The sequence below is a fragment of the Enhydra lutris genome, unplaced genomic scaffold (assembly GCF_002288905.1).
Source record: "Enhydra lutris kenyoni isolate GAN:26980312 unplaced genomic scaffold, ASM228890v2 scaffoldscaffold38, whole genome shotgun sequence".
In the NCBI taxonomy this organism is placed as follows: Eukaryota; Metazoa; Chordata; class Mammalia; order Carnivora; family Mustelidae; genus Enhydra; species Enhydra lutris.
In genome coordinates, this window is record NW_019154122.1 from 16,205,168 (window position 1) to 16,230,161 (window position 24,994).

General features: G+C 54.8%; 1 protein-coding gene across 6 annotated transcripts in view; it reads left to right on the plus strand.

Moving 5' to 3' along the window:
- The window catches only part of LOC111154679 (nephrocystin 4), a 108,780-nt gene that overhangs the window by 51,221 nt on the left and 32,565 nt on the right, over nt 1-24,994 (plus strand). For 5 of the 6 annotated variants that reach the window (XM_022514493.1, XM_022514494.1, XM_022514497.1 and 2 more), the window contains exons 12-17: nt 5,370-5,508; nt 18,629-18,690; nt 20,597-20,704; nt 22,047-22,195; nt 22,340-22,531; nt 22,919-23,106. In XM_022514493.1, the coding sequence (XP_022370201.1) occupies nt 5,370-5,508; nt 18,629-18,690; nt 20,597-20,704; nt 22,047-22,195; nt 22,340-22,531; nt 22,919-23,106 (838 nt within the window). The remainder of the gene's footprint in view (nt 1-5,369; nt 5,509-18,628; nt 18,691-20,596; nt 20,705-22,046; nt 22,196-22,339; nt 22,532-22,918; nt 23,107-24,994) is intronic. The other variant, XM_022514496.1, reaches the window with a different exon arrangement.

Consider the following 24,994-nt stretch of genomic DNA (forward strand, 5'->3'; position numbering starts at 1 on the left):
TCTCTGAACCCTGGCGGAGAAGACAGGTAAAGGGGGCGGGGCCAGGGTGTGGGACGGGTCTCCTCCCTTGGCCTCCCTGCCCGCGCTGACAGCCTTGCAGGATGGGTAGCAGGGACCCCGGGAGCCACAGGTGTTGTGGGAAAGCACTGCTGGCGACGGAAGCCCACCCTGACGCAGTGTCACCCTGTGTCGTCCCATGTCTTCCAGTGTCACCCTGTGTCACACCATGTCACCCGGAGCTGCCCTGTGTGGCACAGGAGTGCTTGGACTTGCCCGCACTCCTGAACTACCCGGCCTGTCTCAGCAGTGCGGTGAGGGCCTCTAACTGCTCGACGGTCTCATTTTTCTTAGGTGCAGGGACCGTCCCTAGCCCTCAGTGAGTCGTCCGTGTGCTGACTCTAACGACAAACGTTATTTTTGGTGTTGCTGTTTATGATGTGGGCAATGCTCTGGGGACCGGATGAGGAGCGGCTGATTGTGCAGCTTTTCTCCTTATGGGAAGGTCTCATTATGGGACCTGTTTGCCGCGCTCCCCCATGGACTAGTCTGGGCCCTTATTATAAAACCGCCATTAGAGTTCCTGAAGCCGTTGCCTCTCTCTCCCCGTCTTGGTATGCACATATGTATGTGTTTAAATAAATATTTATTTTATTTAATTTTAGCCTCGGCATGCCACGATATTCCCTTCACTTTCTGAGTGCGTAAACCGTATTGGAGGATGTGGAGAGCTTGACGATCTTGAGGACAGGAATGTACCGAATACTGCCATTTTTAACAAGGGTGTCACTTGTAGTTGGGGTTTCTCAACTGCAGTGCTGCTCACAGTCTGGGCCACACAATTCTTTGCTGTGGGGATTGCCCTGCGCACCAGGGGACGTTCATCCCCAGCTAGAGGCCCGTCGCGGGTCCGTACCTGTGACACCCTGAGCTGTCGGCAGACAATCGCCAAACGTCTCCCGAGGGCAGAATTGCCCCTGGCTGAGACCACTAGGCTAAACATGTACAACTAACTAAAATAATGAACCAAACCTGGTCACGAGTACAATTCTGCTGCCTCCTCTGCTTCTTCCTACGTTTGTCTCCTCCGGCAAGGCCGGCCTCTGTCCAGGCAGAAGGCGTGGAGCCCAGCTGTGCCCCTGCACTGGCTCATTCTGTCTCACTCATCCCTTCAGTGAACGTTTACCGAGCACCTCTGTGTACCCAGGAACAGTAGCCCCAATCCTGTGAACTTACCCTTGAGGGGAAGTGGTAGATACTAATCAGAGGGAAATACAAATATTAGAGATAATCCCATAAGTTTTGGCTAAGTGGATGTGGGGGCTGGTGTTATGATTATTTCGATGCTATTTCCTGTGTAGGTAAGGCGTGTGGTATGGTTGTGTTTTCTTTCTTAAACAACTCTTATGTTTTCCTTTGACCAAGTAATTGTCTTTTAAAAAACATTTACATCTCCAGAGCAGCCACTTTCAGCTCTCAGCTGTGACTGACGGTGTTTCTTTGTTTCCAGACATTATGCTTCTACTGCTGTTTCTTGGTTTCTCAATTTTAGACATTATGTATTGACTTCCAGTAACGATAGGTGAGAACTTTGGCTCTCTGATACGCTCCCACGCTCTTTAAAGAAACCACTCTGTTCCACTGCGCGGCCTTGGATTCAGGGACGGTTGCCAGAAGTGTGCAGCGCAGTGGGGTCTGGCTAGAGGACTGTAAAGCCCCAGGGAACTGGACAGGTCTGGGGAGGCCATGGAGAGGGAGGGGCTTGGGAAGCAACCCCATGCCGCTGTGTAAGAAATGCTGGGTTCACCCCGAGACTGCACGTGTCTGAGTCTGACCCTGAACTGCTATACCAGAGACCCCGAGAACTGACTGTGGATAGACCGCCAGCCCTGTCCCAGAGTTGCCCAGGGTGGATCACATGCAGGAGGGATCTGGATAGCACTGCGTGGGTTTGACAACCTGTAGAAGACCGGTTGGAAACTGTGGCCTGGACCCACTGGGCTGATTCCTGATGAAACAAAAATATCAACGTACTCCACAGGCTTTCAATGAGACTCAGAGTCTCCTGACATAATATTTAAAATATCCGTGATGAAATCTAAATTTAATTGACATGCAAAGAACCAGGAAAATCTCAGCTTTCAGAGAAAAGACACTCAACAGACACCAAAACATTCCATGCAAACACTAATCAAAAGAAAGTGGTTGTATCAACACCAGACAGAGTGGACTTTGGAGTGAAGGAAATTTCCAGGAATTAAGGATATTACAGATGATAAAAGAGGCAATTCACCAAGAAGAAATGGCAGTCCTAAATGTGTGTGCGTCTAACACAGAGCTTCAAAACACATAAAGCAGAAATGAGTCGTAGAAGTGAAAGGGCAAACAGACAAGTTCCTGGTCATGGTTGGAGACTCTGACGCCCTCTGAGCAAACCAGGGAACACAGAGAGAATCACCGAACACACGGAAGAACCAGATGACGTCGTGAACTGTCTGGATTGACATGACGTCTGTAGAGCTCCACGCCTGATGGCAGCAGAGCACACATTCTTGTCCGGCGACCAGGGAACACACAGACCACATCCTGGGCCATAAAACTTTCATAATTTCTAAGGAATTGTATTATTCAGGGTATGTTCCGAGATCACAATAGAATTAAACCAGAAGTCAATAACAAAGATAAGAGTAAAAAGTACAGGCACTTGGAAAGCAAATGATACATTTCTAAATAATCCCTAACTCAAAGAAGAAGCCTCAGGAAGAGATAGAGGAGGTTTTGGACTGAACGAAAAGGAAAATACATCAAAAGGTGGAGAATGCAGCTGTCGTGTGCTTCCAGGGAAATTGATAGCATTAACTGCTTGTATTAGAACAGAAGAATGGTCTCCATTCAGTAATCTTCTCTTCCACCAGTAGGAGCAAGAGAAAGAAGAACAAAATAACCCGAAAGCCAGCGGAAGAAAGTTGGGAATAAGGATGAAAAGCAGAAACAAATGAACTCGAAAACAGACAGTATGGAGACCACAGAGAACAAAAATTGAGAAAAACCAATTTGGGAGGACCCAAATTGCTGGTTTTGGGAGTAGAAGCAGGACCATCTCTGCTGGCCCCACAGGCATCAAAGGACAGCAGGGGAGCACGGTGAGCAACTCTGGGCCTGCTCATTTGGCGATTTCGATGAAGTGGATCGATTTGTCTTAAGCCAGAAATGATCAGAACTCACCTGAGATGAAGTAGACAATCTGAGTAGTCCTTGGACTATTACAGAAGCCGAATTTGTATTTAAAACACTTTGGAGAAAGCGATATCCAGGCCTAGTCACTGTAAATTCTACTGAACGACTTGAAGAGAAAGGAGCAGTTTTACACGGACTCTCCCAGGAAATAGAAGGATGCCAGCAATTCCCGACTCACGTAACGGGGCCGTGCTACCGTGCCGTCTTGATAACAGGACCAGAGACAGCGTACGGATGCCATTGACACATGTCCCTCAGGGACACAGATGGAGAATCATCAGCAAAACCCTCGCAGATCGAATCCAGAAATGTGGAAAGAAGACAACACCATGACCTGGTGGGGGTTTGTCCCAGAAATGTAAGGCTGGTTTTGTTTTAAAAATTAATAAATATAATTCACCATCGTAATATCCTAAAGAAAGTAAACTGCATAATCCTAACAATTGACACACAAGGCATTTGAAGAAAATTCGACTTTGATTTTTGATGAAAGCTGTGAGCAAACTAGGAGTAGTAGAGAAGCCCGTCCTGCCTGGGGGACACCCACACAAACCTGTCAGTGAGCACCCTGCTGGGCAGTGAGAGGTGGGGTGTCATCCCTTTAAGGTCAGGGACAAGCGAGGGCCGTTTGCTCAGCATTCAGAATCTCGCTCAGCATCGCACCCGAAGTCCTAGCCAGGGCATTAAGGCAGGAAGACAAAACGAAAAACATACAGATTGGAAAGGGAGAAATAGAGCTGTACTTGTTTGCCGATAGCGTGATTGTCTGTGTGGAAAACCCCAAGGGATCTACAGAAAAACCTGCTAGAGTGAATTAGTGACTTCACTGAGGTTGTGGGAGACAACAGGAGATCAAGATAGAAAAATCATTCATTTTTGTATACTAGCAATGAAAAGTTGACAAGCAAAATTAAAAAAAAAACCCAAACAGTATTACTTATAAAGCTCTTCCCCCGAAGAGAGAAATCTAATCACACGATGTTTCCAGGATCTGCCTGCTGGGAACTGTAGCCCGTTCCTGTCGCCGCACGCCACTGTTCTTGTGCTTCCTCTTGTCTTGGGTGAGATCGTAAATGGAGAGACACAACATCTTCATGGATGAAAAGATCCAACATGATAAAGATATAAATTCTCCCCAAATTCATCTACAGATAATATAATTTTAATCGAAATCCCAGCAGGACATTTTTTTTGGGGTCTGGATGTAGACAGACTGATCCTAAAATCTATACAGAAAGCACAGGAATCAGAAGGGTCCGGGCAGTGAAGCAGGAGGAATCGCGCCCCCAGTCTGACCCTTAGAGTAAAGCTTCCCCAGCCCCTGTGAAGAGCTTTTGGTGAGGGCTTGGCACGAAGGTCAGGGGAGCAGAACGGAGAGTCTAGAAGTAAACCATGGTGTTCTGCAGAATGAACTCTACGCACACCTGTACCCAGCAGTCCTGGTCTTAGAGACATTAAGACTTTGGTTCACACGGAATCATGTACCCCAGGGTTTGTAACCGTCCACATTGAAAAGAACCTGAAGGTACTTGAACGGGCGAACGCATGAATAAAGCATGCCTGTCGTTCCAGAGAGTGTCGCTCAGCAGGAAAAGGAACCAATGACAGATAACGTCCCGCTGCTTGGATGAGTCCCATCGGCACTGTGTGAAGTGTGGAGGCCAGGCTCAAAAGTGATCTGTCGCGTGGTTCCACGTGTATGACGTCCTGGACAGACCAGGCTGCTGTGATGGAGATGAGCTCCGTGACGGCGGGGCCAGGCAGGAGCAGCACGGGGCAGGGTTTGGGGGACGCGCTGCTCTGCGCCCTGACCGTGGTTGTGGTTACATGTGTTAAACAGAGTGATATGCCCAAATTTAAAAGTCAGTTTTTCATAGATTTGTTTAAAAACACGTGCAGAACCGGAGAAATGTGATTTCTGCTTGTGTAAGAGCCTTCCGTGCTAACGTGGTCTTCTGGGGTGTTAATGCCACGGCTGACTGCTCAGGAAGTGACTTGGTCATAATCTAAGAACATGGGGCTTCAGCTGTCCCTGGGTTTACGTCAAATTTGGGCCAGGGGACCTGCTTCTGGCTGTAACTTGGGAGCACTGATAAGGGGGGAGGCTGCCATCACTCTCACTGTGTCTACCGTAGGTGAAGCAGGTGGAGTCGGGGACCGTCCAGTTCCAGTACTCGCTGAGCCCCGAGGAACACCTGGATACCACCACGGGGCTCGTGCACGGCCCCGAGGCAGAGCGGCAGCCCTCCAGGAGACCACCCACATCCCCCACAAGTAAGTGTTTGCAGAGGACTGACTTTTCGTGCACACGGCATGACTTCCATCTGTTCCCGAGAAGTATGTAGTCCAGTACAATAACATTTATCTGATAATCGCACAGATTTGCTTTAATTTGGGTCCCATGGTTGAACTTCTGCTTAATAAGGAGGTGTGGAGTTGGATGGTGACAGCACATCATCATCTGATTCTAGCAGCTCTCTGACCAGAGGCCTGTGGAAGGCTCTGCAGTGACACCCATTGGGGCACGTGGCCTGGGGTCCTGCAGATACGGGCCCAGGAGTCAGAGCATGGCTGAGATCCACGGGCTACCTGCTGTGTGAGGTGCCGTTAATGTGCGAACCTTTGTTGTTCTAAGGTGCTTCCCCCCCGCGGAAGCACTCTCCGAGAGTGGGGTGTCTGATCTCAGCTTGTGGCTTTGAAAAAGGGAGGGGGGACTCCCAGCAGGGGGACGTCCTTCCTGGGAGCAGTGACGTCTCTGCATGGGTGTAGGGGGTGAAACAGCGCAGGCGCCACTGGGCCTGCGTCCGGCTGGCTCAGCACCTGGAGGTCAGGGCCTCTTGGCTTCTGCCCAGGGACCCCGAAGCCAGCGTCTGACTGAGAACCCCACCTGTCGGGCCCCTGCAGGGCTGGTGTCAGAGGGGTGTTGGAGACCTTCACTCTGCAGGGCCCTGAGCCCTGGCCTGAGTCTTCTAGAGATCGCTCCAGCTGAAAGAATGTTCTAGATCATAGGAGGTTTGTCTCTTAGTTAGAAAGGTTGGGAATGGACTAATGTGTAGGGCCGCAGAGGGGAGCTCTAGTCCTGGACTGTGTCCCTGACGGATGCTGCTTGGTCTCCGGGGACGACCTGCTGGTGTTTTGGCCGCAGGTCCCGGCTGCTGGAGCAGGGGCGCTAGTGGGTCTGGGACTCGTTTGGGACAGATTTTTTATGAGTTGAGATTCTAGTTTATGGGAACTGGTCTTGTTGAATTTAATTTGATGGTGGAAGGAGTCCCTGTATGGCTTTGGCCTAGACCTTGGCGCAGTGGTGCTGTCTTCGTGGTCTTCCGGGGCTTCTGAGACTCCCGAACGTACTCAGGTACTAGACGGAGAGTCTGTTGCTTTGGGACAAACCACATCATTAAGGATTTTCCTTCTTCTCAAAGAGGCGGTGCATTTGGTGGTTCTAGCGGTTCTTCCAGTTTACCGGGTGGCGGCCAGGATTCCCGTTTAGCGCCACTGTCTGCTGGTCACCGGCTTCTGTCCGCAGCACCGCTGGCCGGGGGCTGTAGCAGGATTTCTGGGGAGTCCCTGCCGTGCAGGCAGAAGCCGTGGGTTTTCTGTCAGGGTCCGTGCAGGGCGTTTCCAGGTTTCCTTGATAAAGTTGAATGCCTTAAGGGCATAAAATATGTTGTTTAAAAATACTAAACAAAGGGTGCAATTTATTTCCTACCCATTCCGTAATCTAGCATCTTTCCTTCCTTGACATATAGTTACATTTTAAAAATAAAACAAAGAGCTCTGAGAAGGGTAAATATGAAAGACAGTGTCTCAGGTTATAAACACAGGTAAACGTTGTGATTAAATATTGTTGATGGAGTTACTCAGGACAGTGGTGAAGGGCAGTGAGCGTGGTTCATCCACGTCTGTGGGAAGCCTGAGTAGTGGGAGTCCTGGGAGGACACGCCTGCACGGCGAGCTTTGCAGGGAAGACAGAATGACCTTTCCTGGAAAGGAGTGTTCAAGGCCTTCGTTTACTGTGCGGTCCTGGGGCTGGAAATAAGTGGCCGGTCTGTGTGACGATGTTCTAATCAAATTAACCCTGAGCAGTGATGGGGTTGCCTTGTCGCTTAGCTGCCTCGGGCCGCACCAGCTGCTCCGGTGGCTGTGGCTCAGCAGTCCACCGGGTTGGGTCTTTCTTTTCCAGTGGCCTTGACCTTTGGTGTGTGCAGACCGGGGGTCTGCCGCTCCCTCTGTTTGCCAGAATTATCCATTAATTGATTTTTATTTTTTATTTTTAAAACATATTTTACTGGGGCACCTGGGTGGCTCAGTGGGTTAAAGCCTCTGCCTTTGGCTCAGGTCATGATCCTAGGGTCCTGGGATCAAGCCCCGCATCAGGCTCTCTGCTCAGCAGGGAGCCTGCTTCCTCCTCTCTCTCTGCCTGCCTCTCTGCCTACTTGTGATCTCTGTCAAATAAATAAATAAAATATTTCTAAAAATATTTAATTTATTTATTTATTTGAGAGAGTGCTTATGTGCATGCATCAAAGGGCAGGGAGCAGCAGAGGGAGAAGCAGACTCCCTGTAGAGCAGGGAGCCCAGTGTAGGACTCGATCCCAGGACCCTGGGCTCCTGACCTGAGCCAAAACCAAGAGTCAGACACTTAACGGATTAAGCCACCAGATGCCCTAATTCTCCTTTAGTTTTAATTGGGTAATGTTAGTCCTAATTTGGGTTGTATTTTCCTGCTTCTCTGCTCTCAGTATTTTTTATTGTGTTACAGATATTGTGAATTTCCTTTTATCGAGTGTTAAATACTTTTGTATTTGATAAATACTCTTGAGCTTTGGAAACAGTTTGATCCTTTCAGATCTTGCCCCTAAAGTCTGTTAGGTGGGACCAGATCAGCTTTTAGTCTAGGGCTAACTATTCCCCTTTGCGTCCTCCCATCTCCTGAGTTACAAGGTGTGCCGTCTGCCTGTGCAGTGGGCCTGCTTCTGGCCCCAGGTGAACATCCGGGGTCTTCCAGGACCTCTTGCCCCAGCGCTGGGTGCTGTCCTGGTCAGTCACCTGCTGGATCTACAGGGAACTTTCTGTAAGTGACTGGAGTGCTCCTTCTGTGCACCTTGTCCCGTCTGGCGCTTGGCCCTGCAAACTGGAGCTTCCTCGGCCTTCTCAGACCCTCAGCTCTGTCTTCTCCATCAGGGGTCCCCTGTGCCCTGTCTCTGCGCCGTGACCTGCAGACCCACTAACCGCAGTAAGCAGGGACAGCTGCAGGACTCACTTCTCTTGTTTCTTGCCCCTCAGGATCACTGTCCTTTGTTGCCTGAATTCTATTGTCTTGAAACCTGTTGTTTCATATTATTTTGTCAGTTTAAAAAAATTTGTTTCAGATGCATTTGTTTCTGGTCACTGCTTCGTGTTGGCCGGAAGTAGGCGTCTTTGCCTCCTGTGAGTGGTTTCTGGGCTGCTGGAACCCTGTACCGCAGGGCCGGTAGTCCAGGGGTTCTGGACGTCTTCCCGGCTGCTCGGTGCTACTGTGACTCACTAGATGCGCCGTGTGTTTTCGTGACTTTGAATTGGGCTTATGCTCTCTGCTGGAGTGTATCTCCCTTGTGCACTGCATTTACTTTGCTTTGAGATAGAGTCTTTTTTATTAAATTAAAAAATTCCATGGTTGAGAACAGTGAAGGCAATTTTAAAGACGAAAAGAGGCTTCACCTTTCCTGATTCGTAGGTGTGCAGAGTTCTGGTAGCCAGAAGAGCGCGGCAGAGATAGAGATGGACACAATAATGAGTGTGATGGATGGACAGGTTATAGATGAGTGTGTTGCTTTGCAGCTATTGTTGTAACAAATTACCATAAATGTAAAATGGCTTAAAACAGTATGAACTTACTGTCACGCAGTTCTGGAAGTCAGCGGTCCGACATGGGTCTCACAGGCTAATGAAGAGGTCTTGGTGGGGCTGGTTCCTTCTGGAGGCTCCGGGGCAGACTCTGTCTTCTTTTCAGCCTCTAGTGGCTGCTGCGTCCTTTGGCCCCCTTCTCCCTCTTCAGAGGCACTGGGCAGTTCCCGATCTCTTTCTGACCCTGACCCTGCTGCCTCCCCATCAGTTACAAGGACTCTGGGATTGCGTTGGGCACACTGATCATCCGGGCCGTCCCCCCGGGAGCAACCAGTCACTGGTGTGCAACACCATCACACTGACGGGTTCCGGGGACTAGGATGTGGGTATTTCTGGGGTGGGGAGCATTGTTCTGCTCACCGCCGGGAGCAGGCCCGCCCAATCACACGTAACTGTGCGGGATTGCTGGTCCATAAGGAACATAGAGAATTAGATCCTAATTTCATAGCATGTGCAAAAATAAATGTAGGTGGATTATGAAACAAAACTTTAGAAGTGATAGAAAACTCTAGAATTAGAAGATTAGAAAGAAGAAAGATTATAGGAATAGCTGCTCCAAATCAATGAGAAATAATGGAAATGGGATAGAAAAATGGGCAAAGCACACGAACAGGGGATTTCCACGGAAGAAGCCAGGTGGCCGGAGAGCGCGGGACGGGCTCAGTGTCGCAGGTGACTGGAGAAGTGCACCGCACAGGGAGGAGTCATTTCATGCCCCTGACGCCCACTCCCCGTCCCCGGAGAAGTGTAGTCTCATAGCACGAGGTTCACGCGGGTGCCCGTGGGCAGGCAGCTCTTACCACACCGGCAGGAGTGCTGCCTGGACGGCTGCTTTGAGGAGCCATTTCATCATAGCTACTTCATACTCTGGGACTCGGGTGCTGGTTCTAGACGCCCGTGGGGAGCGGCTGGCTCTCAGCGTGCGGCGGCCTGCCCACTCCTCTGCGGGACAGGAAGATGAGCTGGTGTGATTGGACGGCCGGGTGCCGTACAGCAGGTGGGTGAGCCACGTGGATCTTCATGTCTCCCCAGGGATGAATCCTCAAGACCATGTGTGCAGGGAGGTTTTCAAAAAATTTTTATTTTTAAAGATTTTATTTATTTATTAGAGAGAGAGCGCGCCCATGAGCAGGCACCCGCCGGCCTGAGCAGGGGGAGGGGCAGAGCCCTCAGTGAGCAGGAGCCCGATGCGGGGCTCTGTCCCAGGACCCCAGGATCATGACTGGAGCCCAAGGCAGATGCTTAACGTACTGAGGCACCCAGGCGCCTAAAAGGTGATCTATTTTCAAAAGAGACTGTAGGGGTGCCTGGGTGGCTCCCTGGCTCCTGGCTCAGCGGGGAGTCCGCTTGTCCTGCTTCTCCCCCTTCCGCCCCCGCTTGTGCTCACACACACTCTCTCTCTCTCTCTCTCTCTCTCAAATAAACAAAATCTTAAAAAAAAAAAAAAGACAACAAACAAACTACCAAATATTTTAGAGTAAAAAGAATGTACCACGCGGGTGTGAGGTGTGGATACGGGGAAAACTGCGTATCTGGGGCAGGGTGGATATGGGAGTTCTCTGTCCTTTGTGCTCGGTATTGGTGTGAATATAAGACTGCCCTAAAAATACAGTCTATTTAAGAAAAGAAAGGGATGGAGGGAGGACTTGTGGGGAACTCGGTAGTTCTGCCTGTCTTGATTTGATTCCCTCGCGTTGAGGACTTCTGTCTGTCTCCGTGACTGGGCTTCATCTGTGGCAGAGTCAGCGGACGTCAAGCCAGACGGTAAATGTTTCAGCCTTTGTGGGCCGGTTTCCCTGCCGCCGCTCCTCCTCTCCCGAGCCGTGTGGTGAAAGCCACGCGAGCGAGCTCGGCTGGGTTACGGTGAAAGTTCGTTCACAAGCCCAGGCCGTGGGCCGAATCTGGCAGGTGGGCCGGAACCTGCATGCCCCTGATCTATGGCTTTCTTTCCTGTCCTGTCTTATCAGGTTTTGGCATTTGGGGTGTGCTAGTTTTGCAAAATGCATGTTTAGTTAGGGCTCTCTAGAGAAACAGAACCAGTGGGCTGCCCCGTAGGAAGAGATTTATTATAAGAAATTGGCTCACGCCTTCCATGGAGGCTGAGAAGAGGCCCAGGCAAGCTGCTGTGTAATTAGTCCCAGTCCGGAGACCTGGGAGCGGGGGAAACCCACCATGCAGGTTTCGGTCTGGGTCTGAAGGCCTGAGAGCAGGAGCGCCGAGGGCAGGAGACGATGGGCATCCCAGCTCCATGGGAGGGCAGAAGGGGCCCAGTCCCTCCTTCCCCCACTCTTTGGTTTTACTCAACAGATGGGATGATACCCACCCACACTGCACAGGGCAGACCGCTTCCCTCGGTCGGGCTACTCAGACAGTAACTTCAGCAGGAGTCACCTTCGCAGAGACTCCCAGAGTGATGGTCGGCCACGTGTCTGGGCCCCTGTGATCCGTCTCATCCACTCGACACAAAAAATTCATCATCACAGTGAGAATGCCTTCTGTATGTTTCTGGGCTTTGAAATGGTTTCAGCAAAAGGCAGGACCTGTTGCTTGCAGGTTTGATGAAACTTACCTATAAAACCATCAGGAACTCTGTGCCTTTGGAAAGGATTTTCTGACAGCGTTAATCTTGAAAACAACCAAGGCTATTGAGGAGCAGTCAGGTCTGTTCCAGAATAGCAGATGCGGACGTGTGGACCACGGCGATCCCGAGAGCCGAGGAGACCAGGGGAGGAGGAGGCTGCGGGGGCGGTTCTGAGCAGAAGTTCACTGGAGTAAAAGAGGGCTCCGGGTGGTGGCTTCCCATGGGCTATAGGTCCCTGCTGGTACCCGGTGTGGGCAGGTGGGGTAGGGACACCCTGCCGACCCCCGCTCCCTCTCCCATCTCATTGGGGTTTCCTTGGTTTGTTTTCATGATCTTTAAGTTTCTGTTATGATTTATGGCTTTTTAGGTTTTCCATCTCAGCTCATGGTATCTTTGGGGATACCTACTCTGTAGATGAATGGTTAATTTCATTTTGTTTACTAAGATCCTGGGATAAACTTGTATCTAACGTGAAAATCCCAATTTCTGTCTCTGCGGATGGACTCCCTTTGTCATTCCTGATCTTGGGGCGAGTCTCTCCTTCTCTTGCTCAGACTTAGCGGAGGCGTCTGCCTCTCACCCTCTGGCAGGAGTCCGCTCTCGGTTTCCTTTATCGGTTCTCGTGCTGTTTCGAAGTTTCTGATTATGTCTTTAATTTTAATCTAATTAGTTATAATTTAATATGACTTTGACTTCATTAATATCCTCCTCTTTTTTTTTTTTAAGTTTTAAAGAAGTTGAATGCTTAGCATATTTCCACATGTCCGTTTCATAGAAACATTTAAGTTCCTGTGGTTTCCTTCTGAGTACCTCTTTGACTACGTTTTGAGCTGTGGTGGTCTTATTTCCTACATTATTGGTTTCAGTTTCTATTTCCCTTTGACCTTGAATATAGAAGTGAAAAATAACAGCGTTGCCTCCAAGTACCCGCACTGAACCCCTCTTCCTGGCCTTGAGCGCCCCGTGCGGGCGTCTCCCTGGCCGAGTGCGCTCTCCCTCGTCTCGCGGCTCTCGGGAGATCTCGTGTTCATTTCATCCCGTTGTTTGTTCCTGGGTCCTCCTTCCCCCGCTGCCCTGGGAGCGAGTCAGGTCTGCCACGGTGACAGATAAACCCCAGATCCCACTGATACAAAACAGAATGGCTTGTCTCTGGCTCTCCCTCCACATCCACTGCCGGTCGTGGTCACAGACGGCAGGCGTTGTCTGAGTTCTGCTGGCCACGGCGCCACAAAGAAAGGGACACGTCAGGGGAGCCTGCCCCACGGTCCCAGAAGCGACACGCAGGACTCCTCCTGGCTCAGGGGCAGGAGCCAGCTGAGTGTCCACGCCCCGTGGAGGGGCTGGCGGGCGGCCTCACTGGTGCCCCAGATGGTGCAGAGGTGCAGATCTCTGGTGCGGGCACTTGTTCGACACTGAGCACTGTGCTAGGAGCATCTCGTGACTGGGGTGTGTCCTCTTTCTGCTGCCCACCTGGGTCCCAGCTCAGGAAAGCACCCGGCACATTTGCAGAGCTGATGTGAGGCTTGGCTGTGTCCTGGCTCTCGATTTCTGTTTGTCTGCCTCCCATACCCGGTCCCCTCACCATCAAGTTCTCCTGTTGGCTTCATTCCAGGAAGAGTTTCTCCTCATGGCGACCCCAGCTCTAAGGTTCCCCTCACGCATATGTGTTCAGGGGTTCCCCACACGCGCTGAGATGGAGCCCTTCCTCTGCTGTGTCCCTTTCCCCCTGTGGTTAAGAGCTGGGAGGGCGCTGCTCTCGGAGGGGAGTGTGGGGTCAGGCTGGGGAAGCGGCACGGCATGGACCGAAGGCCCGGCCTCTGGACGCTGAGTCCCCTGCCGCTCCCCAGCACGCTGCTGCTTCTGCGTGGGGTGGTATCCCGGCTTCAGCCAGCTTTCCCCTCATCTGGAGAGGTTGGAGCGAGTGGATCTTGGTAGTCCCTGCCCCTCTGTGCTGTGTGAGCAGGACAAGGACCGGTGAGAGCTGGCCTGTCCCCTGGAAGCCCGCTGCCTCCAGCTCCACATGGGCAGCTGGGCAGAGCAGTGCCCACGGGAGGCTAGATGTTCTTGGGCTCCGAGGCGTGCTGTGGAGGTTCGGGGGAAGAGACACCTTCCCCTGGAGACAGCGTGCTCTGGGCTCCAGATGGGTCCTGTTAGCCGGCGGGACAACATCTGATGACTGGGTGAGGGTGTGTCTTCCCCATGCGAAGCTCGGCAGACGGGTCGCTGGAAGGTTGGGGATCTAGTACAGACATCGTGTGTTCCCCACTGCCCTTCGGGGGCCGGGGGTCTGCACGGGTGCAGCTGACTGCATTTGCTTTATTTAATCTGGATTTACTGCCGCGTTCATGTCACATTGATGTCATTGCCTTCATCCCAGGTTCGCTTATGTTTAACTGGTGATGGGAAGTTTCCCTCCTTCGATACTTTACCAACTCACATGGTTCTATTAGAAATCTTGGTGGCACGCAGCTGTCACGTTAAGTGAGGGACTTCGGCTCTCTGCCATGAATTACCTTTTTTATGTTCCCTTAGATGGAGGAGGGAGCAGGGGCCCACGCCTCACCCTGCAGGAAGGAGTGCACGGAGCCACTAGAGGGCATTCGGTCTCGGTTTTCTGAAACGGAATCTCCCTGACCTGTTTGTTTCTTCTCGGTGGCTCTGGTGGGGTCAGTCGTCCCTGTGTTTGCTTGTAGATTTGGAAAACAGCTGTGTGGCAGGGGTCGCGGGAAATGGGTCACCACGGTGTTTCTGCAATGCCCTGACTCAGGTTCCTGGAGTGGTTGTAACCTTTCTTGTGTCCACGCTGCGGGGACATCCTGTCCGATGGGAGGCTCCTGGCCCCGGGTCGTGTCCCCCAGGAGGTCGTACAGGAGGGCTTTGGGCCTCCTGGCAGAAGCCACATGAATGGGTGGATTTAAGGAGGTGCGTGTACTCTGCTGGAGGCCGTCGGTGGTGCTCAGACGGGGGACGGGTCGCTGCTGTGGCCAGCCCTTGAAGGTGACTGTAGCCCTGGGCTTCGGTCACCGCGTTCCCCGGTCCTCTGGGGCCTGGTCAGCTGAGACAGGGCCCCGTGTGGATCTTGGCTTTAGAGCACCGCTGGCAGCAGGGTGGACAGAACCGTGACACCTTTGCTGTGACACTCCCTTGTCAGCAGCCGGAACGTGCGTCTTCCCCGTGCCCTCTCTGCTTAGGGAACACCCGGGTGCGGTGCCAGCCTGCATCCCTTGCACCGCAGAGCCCGGCCACTTGCACAGGTCGCGTAAGTTCCCAGGCGCTGAGGTGCACGTTGGATCCTGGGTGCTAACTTGGCAACACTCTGGCGAGCGCTGGCACAGACAGCCGTGGGACTTTGGGACCTCAGTGAGCTCGGGACGCGCATCCCTTGCTGCCCCGACTGCCCGGCCTGCCCGAGCTGTAGGTGGCCGCCATGGCGGGCTTGGGCACCTGCAGGTGTGGACGCCATGGGCGGGCCTGGGTTTGTTTCTGTGCAAGTGCAGCCCCTTCCCTAGTGGCAACCCCCGGGTGGGCTGCGCGGCTCAGGTGTTCCGTGCACAAGAGCACCTCGGCCACTTGTGCTCGGTGCTGCTGCAGCACGGAGACCCACCGCGCCCCCGTCATTGCACGGTCTGCCCCGTGATCTCTGCACAGATCGTGCCCATTTCCCCCATTGCCTGGGGTCAGAACCTTAGGGAGAAGGGCTTTTTATCCCCAAGTAATTAGAAATAAGGGCCTTTCAAAAGGGTTTGCCATATGAATTCTTAGTGTCTGGAGAACCATTAAGTATTAATTAATGCTTTATTTTCAAAGCCCAGTGGGACACTTATTGTCCCTGTTTTTCTTTAAATCATGGCAGTTTTGTCTTTAGTGGTGATGACCCCCTTCTCCTCCCTGCCTTTGGATGCCAGCTGTTCCCCCTCCATGTAACTTTGCCGACCCCTCCCTCCTGGCACCAGGCCTGAGCCAAGCAGCCACCGCCTCTGCCAGTGAAGGGCGGGCCCTGCAGCGGGACACAGGCGGGTCTACGCCGCTGGACAGCGTTTCCCTCTGTGATCACCTCTCCTCAGGCCCACCTGCTGACTCCTTTCCTCAGTTTCCCCCAAAATGCACAGCTGTGTTTGAGAAAAGCGTTCCCAGGAGGACAGCTTGCATTTTGGGATAAAGGGCTTCGGCGCTACCTGCCATCCGGTCTGGGCTGCGGTTGGTGATGGGCAGGAAGGTGGCTGCGCTGTGGGCCCCCAGCTTTTCTGGGGGGGCTTCTGTTCCCTCCAGCCTGGAGGAGGTCTGCATGAAGCCCGCTCCTGGTCTCTTGATTACTGGTGTGCTTGTTTTTCTATCTTTCTGTGGCCCTGTGCAGCCCCCTCTCCAGGGCTGCTATCGGGGCCGTGTGGGCCGCTCAGAGTTGTGTGATCCCACACGTGCGTCCTCCGGCAGAGAAAGCGCCTGGACCCAGGTCTTTGTATGACCAGCGGGACGTGGACGGCCCAGGTGTCGGTGGTGGCAGTTTGGGTTTCTGGAAGCCGAACTGACAGAGGGTGGCTTGGACCATTGAGCTTCTGTTGATGGCGATTTTCAGTGTGTTGAGGCTGCCCGGGGAGTAACTGAGTGTCAGGGAGGGTCAGTCTTTAGACAGGTGGTGGCCCTGCTCTGGCAGGAGGTGTGAGCTTCTCCTTGGTCTCAAGCTGTCGGTGGGGACCCTGTCCGTGTGGCACTTAACCCTGGTGGTGGGGGAACCACCGATGTAGTCCCTTCCCACTGTTCTCCGGGCTGTCTCTGAGGCCAAGGTGCGACCCCGGCCTCCCGGGCTCTGCAGACCGTGGGCTGCCCAGAGCATGTGCCAGCAGTCGGTTCTCTCTGGGTTTCCGTGTTCTTCTGAAAACGAGAGCCCAGCGGCTCCCCAGCAGGGGCCAGCAGCTGTTTATGGTGTCTCGGTTGGCACTGAGCTGGCCAGTGCCGTTGGTTCACCTTGTAATGACCATTACATTAAAACTTAAGTTCTTTTCAGTTGCACAAGCAATTCATGAGCACACATGCTTACTCGTGTGCGGGAAGGGCGCAGTGACAGCCCCTTACGCTTGTCCCCGCTCCGCGAGCTTTGGTGGATTTGCCTTCTCCGTGCTTGCTTTCTCTTTTAACTCTTTCCCCTTCAGCATGTGGGAGCGCGCAGGCCGGCCGTCTGGTGACTGGCCTTTCCCGCTCTGTGACTTCTCTTGCAGCCTTTCCACGCAGGATGCCCCGACCACCCGGGGGTTCCTGCTGCACGCGTGGACCTGCCGGCTTTTCCCCACGTGCTGCCGTTTCCGGGCACGCGGCTCTTTCCGATGTGCCGCTGGCCCTGACGCGCTTGCACACGCTTGCACACGCACGGCTGCGGTGCTGTTCCTCACGTCCATGGCCCCGGCTGGGCCATGCTCTGTGGCGGGTGTTAGGGGTCCCAGTCTGGGGCTGCCCATGTGGCTTCGAGGAGCCTCTTGGAGGGACCCGAGGGGACACGCTCTGGAGGATGCAGCGCTCTCTGCATGTGGCTAGTCGGTTGCTTATTTTGAGAAGCAGCCGGGCCGGCAATCACACGGGGCATGAAAACCAAAAGCTGTGGAACCAGCATATTTTGTGGTTTTGGTGTGTTTTTGCTCAGGCCCTGCCTCCCTGGGGCATGTGGCCCCGGCCCTGGTGTCACTCGCAGTCATCTTTTTAATCTGCCGCCAGAGCCTTTCTTGTTCCGGTTTATTCTCCAGGAGGATACGATCGCTTAAAGTTAGTGGTGATGTAAAGAATCACTCCGCACAGCACAGCACCCTGCTTCGGGAACGTGGGGGCAGAAGGGCGTGTGCGGGAAGCTTCGGGGGCAGGTTCAGCTTTTGCTCAGCCGAGGACGCGGGAGGCGGACTCCGAGGGCCAGGCGTCTCCTAGCGGAGGGTGATGGAGCTGCTGCCTGCAGTTGGGCCCCGTGACGGGAGTCAGCCTGGGGGGCTCTCCAGGATGGGGCCGGGGGGACTTGGCCGCTCTGCGTGCTTCCTCCTCTGGACAGTTTCGGGGAGGACGGCAGCGAGTGGCCGCCCATGCTCTGAAGTGGGGGACAGGTGCCTGGGCTGGTGGAACCCTCATCTGCACTTGGCTTCTGGTGTGAGGACGTCTTTCCCGGGGGACACAGCTTGCTGCACGATTTGCCTGAGCTCGTTTCGGGAGCCGAAGGCCCTCAGACGAGAGTGTTTCTAAGTCCCTGGGAAGCGCCCTGACTTGGTTTGGGAGCCGGCTGGCCACTGAGGGGGTTGCCCTCTGGACTTGCCTGGAAGAAGGCACCTCGGAGCTGGCAGGAGCCAGCCTTGGTGTCCCCGAAGTCAATGGACACACGAGGCCCCTTGCTCTGGGGCGGCCACAGGAAGGGACTGGGACTCTCAGTCCCACCACGCCCTCAGCTCGAGTGAGCAGGACTCGGGGCAGGCTGTGTGTCGTGGGCTTCAGCGGGGCTGGGAGACGGGAGGAGCAGGGCACGGCCGGACGCATATGCTCGGAAGTTCCTTACTTAACCAGACAGCAAGTGTGCCCAGGCACAGGAGTGCCAGGCCAGCCCACCCAGGATCCCCCGCTCTTCAGAATCAGGGGGTGTGAGCAGACGGGAAGATGGAAAGGCGCGGGGTGGGTGTGTGAGGACTTTCCCAGGTCACAGCTGGAGTGACTGTGGGGGGGAGGGGGAGTGACCAAGGATGAGCTCAGGCTCCATCCCCCAGGAGGTGACCTTGGGGAGAGGCCCTTGCTCTTGCACACGCCCCGTGTCTTCTACACACTGTGGGTGATTGACTGCCCAGTTCCTGCTGCCCAGCACCAGCGGCAGCACCGGTCCCAGCCAGGGGCAGACGGGTCAGGCCCTGACTGAGTTGGGCCCCCCAGGACTCATGGGTGCCACCCCCACGTCCATCTGCTTCCCCACAGGCCCGCCAGCACCGCCACCGCAGAGGCTCGCTGCCCTCCAGGACTCACCTGTGGGACCAGGGGTAAGTCCGGGCCCCAGACGCCCGTTCCGGAATTCCCAAATCGGGTATTTAATGGCCGTGGTGGCGGGACGTTTTTCTGCGTCTTTGAGCACGATGGTGTCCCTGCTTTGCCTGCGCTGGACACTGGGGGGTGTGCTGGCTGCAGGCGTGCTGGTGCTGCATCCTGTCCCCTGTCTGGCCCTGTCCCACCCCCTTGACCGCCCCCCAGTTCTCCGCTCCCCCATTCTGCCTCCCCCCGCCCCCGTCCCGCCTGGCTGTGTGGCCGGCGGCTCCCTGCTGTGATTAGCAGTCTTCCAGGCTCCCGTCAAAGGCACATTCAGTACTTTTTAAGAAATGAGGGTTCTCTCTGGCAGCTGGGAATCTGCCAGGGCTGAGCAGCCTTTGTGTTGTCCCTGCGACGCCACAGGGTGGTCTTCACGTCCTCCCGTCCTCCCGGGCAGTCACCCGTGTCCCGGGCAGCGAGGCCACAGCCGGCCCATAGGCCAGGCAGCTGGCGCTGGCAGAGACCGGCCACAGCCGGCAGACACCGGGCGCGTTGGCCACTGCCTGCCCGTCCCACAGCGGGTGGTTCTGGGCGCGGGGCTCTCCTGCGTAGGAGGGGAGGCGCCGGCTTGCGGGGCTGTTGGCTGGCCAGCGAGCCCCCGACCCGGAAACCCGAGCCGGCTGGGGTGCTCGCCCAGGGTTCCGGGAGCAGCATTTTGTGCGGGGCCGGAGTTGGCTTGTCTCCCAGATGACAGTGTCTGCCGGCAGCACCTGGAGACGACTTCTAGAAAAGTTGGATGGTTCGGTGTCCAAGTCTGTCCCAAGGGAGTGGCTTTACTGTGCCCCATGCAGCTTGGAAACCGCCTCAGGAGGGGACGCTGGTCTGCCTGAGGGCACACGTGCGAAGACGGCCTCCCCGGCCTCCCTGCTGGGCTGTTCCAGAGTATTCTCTGCAGCAGTGTGCGCATTAGCCTCAGTGTTCAGGGACCACAGGACCCCGCTGCCCACTTCCCGCTGCAGGAAGGGCTCAAGACAGCGTGTGGGGCCTGAGGGGGGCTGAATAGACCCTTGCAGCTCTTCTCTGCCCCCTGAAGATGCCGCTGGGGTCCCCCGTTGCTACCTGCCCTCCCCCCGGCTGCTCTCTGGCCACATCCTCACGTGTTGAGTCTCTCTGTGCCGGTGCCGCGTGGGGCCAGCCGTCAGTGTGTGTTAGGGACAGAGCCCAGGGTCTGGGAGGGTCTCCCATGGAGCGTGGGCCCTTCATGGCTGCGTTCACCTTCCAGACGTCTGCGGCATTCACGCGACGCTTGCTGCGCGCTGGGTTCTGGGCCAAGCCCTTCGCACGACTTCTCACTTACGTCCCATGGCAGTCGTGTGATTTGGGTACTGTTTCCACCCCCACTTTGCAGATGAGGAGACGGAGGTAAAGGAAGGACGTGGTGACTTGCTCTCAGGCACGTGACGATAGTGGCGCGGGAGCTCTGTCCCGCCGCCATCTGCAGAGCCCATCGGCTGCCGTTCCAGTCACTGCCTTAGCGGGGGCCGTGTCCCCGCACAGCGGTGGTGGGGGCTGGGAGGCGCCTCGCCGGTGTGCGGTCTCCGGCTGGACGGGACACCCGGGGAGGTTCAAAGACACGTGGCGGAGAACCTGGAAGGGCTTCCCTGGCCCTTCCCCGTCTCCGCCTGCTGTTCCTTTTCGTGGGGTTTTATGCTGCTGTTAGCACACGGGGGGCTCCCAGGCTTGCCTCTCAGCAACTACAGTGAAGGAACTTCGCGGCTCTGGGTTCTGGGGTGGCCGCTGGGCAGGTGGCCTCAGACCCCCTGCCTTCCCTGCCGTGTCTCCTGACTCTGTGCCAGCGTGGGCGGGGGGCGCTGTGAGGTGCTGGGCCGCCCTCCGGTCTCACTCACGCTTCCTCCCCTTTAGTTGTCGCTCTCCCAGCTGGCGGCTCCCCCGCAGTCTCCCGCTCCGCGCCGCTCGGCCACACCCGCCTCGCGGCCACCCGACAGCTCGGAGCCCCCGCTGGCCCGGGAGGTAAGTGTGCCCACCCTTCTTCCTTCCTCCTTCCTCCTTCCAGGGGAGGCCTCCAAGCTCCTGGCTTCTGCGCAAGCCTCTGACTTCGTGAGCTGCTCTGGTCCTTGGTGAGGTGGCGAGGCCTTCACGGGTTCTCTGTGACGCGGGCGTGGGGACGGGGTCGGGGCAGGGCACCCTTCCGTGCCTCAGGTACAGCCGCCATCTTGTCCCGTGGACCAAGGAGCGGTCGGTGTGGGAGCGCGTCCTGCCACGGGCTTGATTAGGCTCTTGCTCTGCCCGACGAGCCAGTCCGACTGCCCTCGGATCTCTGTGCATGAAAGGGGAAGGAGAGTTTGCCGGAGACACAGATGAGGCTGATCCAAGCCTCCCGTGCTCGGGGACCTCCTTGCTGTCAGCCGCTGAAGGGGAGGCAGGGAAGCCCACCACCCCGGCTTCTGGTGCCTCCAGTGGGCAAACAGCCTGTGTTCCCACTGACCTTGGGGAGTTCACGTGTAGTTGGGTTTCAGAAGCTTCCTGGCTCACCAGCAAACCGCGTCTTCAGTCTTGAACTGGAAGTGTGTTGGGGAAAAATAGTGCCATTAAGTTGTTTATTTGAAAACACAGTACGGTGAGCTGCCTTATTCTAGAATGTGCCAGGGGCTCGTTTACGGAGAGCCCCGTGTGTCTTATTATTGGCAGCTGAGACGGGTTGGGGTTGTCTCCGGTTCCGTGGTATCGATACCCTTTGGGCCGGAACAGAGAGCTGGGAAGTCGGGTGAAGAGGCGCGTCCTGATTCCCATACGGGCTCCTCGCTCAGGCGTGTCTTCCGCGCTGGCGGGACGTGGAAGGTGGAATACAGGGCAATGACTAGAATATTCAGGGGGTGCAGGGATCAGAGAGACATCTGTGCCGGCCGGCCAGGGCTGGGTACCAGTCTGGCTCGCAGTGTTGAAGGAGGCTTCATTTTTCTGGTTGTCAACGTGGTTTTTATATTAATTGACCTTCTCAGACAGCCGATCTCTCCCACGGTACCTGTTCATAAAAGTGATTGAGTTCTCGTGCAATTCTCACTGCTTTTTGACTCACTTAAAATAGGAGATGCCTGGATAAATTGGAATTTCGGAAAAGCTGCGATTTTTTAGTGTAAGTCTTGAATGTTTCCTGGGACGTACTTACACTATACCCACATTACCCCTGTTTGCCTCAAGTGGAAAAGGCGCCCGGGCGTGCTGTGGTTTCCTTTGCTGAAGCTGGCGGCGTGACAGAGGCGGTTCGTCCGTGGACACCCCCCAGCCCAGCTTCCTGGGTGGTTACAGGCTGGGGTCCTTGTTGTCCTCACCTGGGCACGATGTTGCTCGGCAGGAGCCGCCCCTGGAGGGCAGGATCTCTCACCTGGAGGCCCAGCTGAGCCAGGCGTCCTCGGTCCTGGGAGCGTCTGTCGCTGAGCAGCTGCGGGAGCTGCCTTTCACGCCGGTGCACGCCCCGATTGTCGTGGGAGCCCAGGCCAGGAGGTGAGGGGTGGTCCTGATGGCCCAGCACGTGCTGCGCCGTGAAGACTGGCTCTCAGCAGCAGGCTTCCCCGGAGGGGGGGCCCCGGTCCTGCCTGCCTGCCAGCCCTTTCCTGGAGGCCGGCCTGCGTGGTCTTTGTGTTTCAGCTCTGGGAGTAGGCTGTCGCGAGCCTCGATGGTGCTCCTGCAGGCTTCTGGCTTTCCCGAAATTCTGGATGCCAATAAGCAACCAGCGGAGGCTGTCGATCCTGCGGATCCTGTGAAATTCAAGCTGGAGAAGGAAGAAGCGGACCGTCTGCAAGGCAACGAGATAGTGCTGCAGTTCCTGGCCTTCAGCAGGTGCGTCCTCAACACTCCGTCTCTTCCCCGGCTTCTGTGTGGCTTAAGCCGGCAGAACTCCATGCCGAGGGCTTGCTGGGTGAAGGAATGCCGTTTGCGTTTTCATCCGGTTAGGACGCTCACATAGCCGTCTCTAAATCCTGTCAAACCGGCTTTGCCCGATCTTCTGTAACCGATCGTGGCCGGTACTGTGTTGTGTGGTTCTCAGTCTCCCTGCGGCTCTGAGCGCAGTGCTCTCCAGCTGGGGCTCAACTGAGCTCCCCTGATCCCGCCAGAGCTCCTCGCGTGGGCGGACCAGGCAGCGTCTGGCCTGTGGCGCTGGACTCTCGAAAGCCCAGGTTCTCTGCCGTGGATGCCTGATTAACTGGGGGCTCTTGTTGGATTCAGAGCATCCCAGGACTGCCAGGGAGCACCGTGGCCAAAGACAGTGTATTTCACCTTCCAGTTCTACCGCTTCCCGCCCGAGACAACGCCACGTCTGCAGCTGGTCGGGCTGGACGAGACAGGCCGGACGCGCTCCGGTTCCCTGTCGCATCTCCTGGTTCTCGCTGACAAGGATGGCTCCTCTGACGCTGGTAAGTGCTTGTGCGTCCAGCAGGCGTGAGAAATCCAACCCTGAGCCGTGTTTGTAAAAGTTATTCTTTACAAAATAGTGTACGGTGAAGATTTCCAAGCACATACAGAATTTGAAAGAACAGTATAATGAGCCAGCGGTCCCGCCCGTGAGTGCTGTCCAGCCACTGCCCGCGGCGTCCCCACCCACACCCCAGGTCCCTTGGAAGCAAATCCCAGACCTATGTGAGTCTTTCCTTACGTAGGTCTGAACACTAAGGCGTCCTGTTTGAAAAACATGCATGCAGGATTATCCCACTTAAAATGAGCGATAATCCCTTAAATGTCATCAAATATTTAGCTAGTGTTAAAATTTTCCCAATAACTTCATAAAAATTTCTTCTTGTGGATGGAGAAGGGTTTTGTTTGTTTGCTGTGAGGAGGCTACAGCTTGTAGTGGCTTGTTGAGGTCACCATCTCAGGCCGGTGTGTCTGTCTGCGGGTCCCCTCTGCCCCCGCGCCGGGTTGTCCTGTTACCGGCTGAAGTAGCTGCACGGCTCCAGCCCGTCCTGCAGAGCTCCCCAGTCTGCACGTGGGTTTTGCTTTCCAGCGGGGACATTGTGAGGGTCCCTCCTGTCCCCTTTCTGCTGGCCATGGGGAGTGAGATCTTTGTGTGTGGGCAGAGGCATGTTTGTGTTTTTGGTGGGAGCTCCCTGGGGCGGGGGCTGTTTTCACCCCCTCCCGCAGCGGCGCAGGGACCCGTCCCTCTTTGCTGCGCCGTGTCCATGGCCGCTGTCAGGACTGTTGCCCACAGGCTGGTTATTTTGCTCCAGGTGGAGCAGTGGTGACGTTCTCCTTCCGGAGCTGGGGAGCTTCCACAGGGAGAAACTTCCCCTGGCCGCCTGCTGACTTACCTGGCGTGCAGCCCATGCGGGAAAGGCAGAACAGCGCTCAGTTCTAACCTTTTAGTTCCGGATTTTCAAAATAGTGAGCCAGTTCCTTAGCATCCTTTTGAGATGGGGCCAACGGCTTCCGTTTCTGGCATTACCATACTAGTGCATTTCCGCTGCAGTGCACGCAGACATACCAGATATGTCGTCGTTTTTGTCGACAGTCAGTCACCTCTCCGTGGCCAGTCACCGTGCACGCGGGCCTGTGAAGGCAGAGCTGGGCGCCCTTGCTGCCTCTTCAGCAGAGAGAACAGGTGGGAAAGGCCATATTAAAATGCTAACGGAGGGAAAGTAGTTTAGCAACATGAGCATCAGCCAAAAGAGACAAAAGGCAAGTGCGGTGCTGGGGATAAAGGAGCCTATTAAATATAATCAAGAGAATAATCACTAGGAAAATAAATAATTCTGAACCTGTGAACTTCCAACAAGCAGCCTCAAAATACAAAAGAAACACTGACAGATGCTAGAAGGGGAAGCTGACGAGCCACAGTTGCGGAAGGGCTGACATCCCCCTCCGTGAACTGACACGTCAAACAGAGAATAATCGAGGATATTAGAAAAATACAATTTAAGAAGATGATCTTATAAAGCCATAGAACCAATTCAGAGGATGCACGTTCTTCCCGAGCATACTTGAGACTTAGGGGAACTGATCATTCATGAGTCTGTGCGCACGTCTCAGGCCACTGTGCGGGCTTCACCCATGTTCCCAGAGACCCAGCGTCCGAGCTAACGGTAGGGCGTTCTCTGACGGCAACACCATGGGTCAGAAATTGACCACTCCCTCCCCCAAAAGGCTCCGAACTGCTGTTTTTTTTTTTTTTTAAACTTCACAACATACTTTTAATTATTCCTTAGGTCAAGAAGAAATCAAAATGGAAATATTTCTTTTAAACTGAATCACAAAATCCTATTGCAAATATTTCAAAACAAGTGACATACGGCTAAAATGATGTTTGCA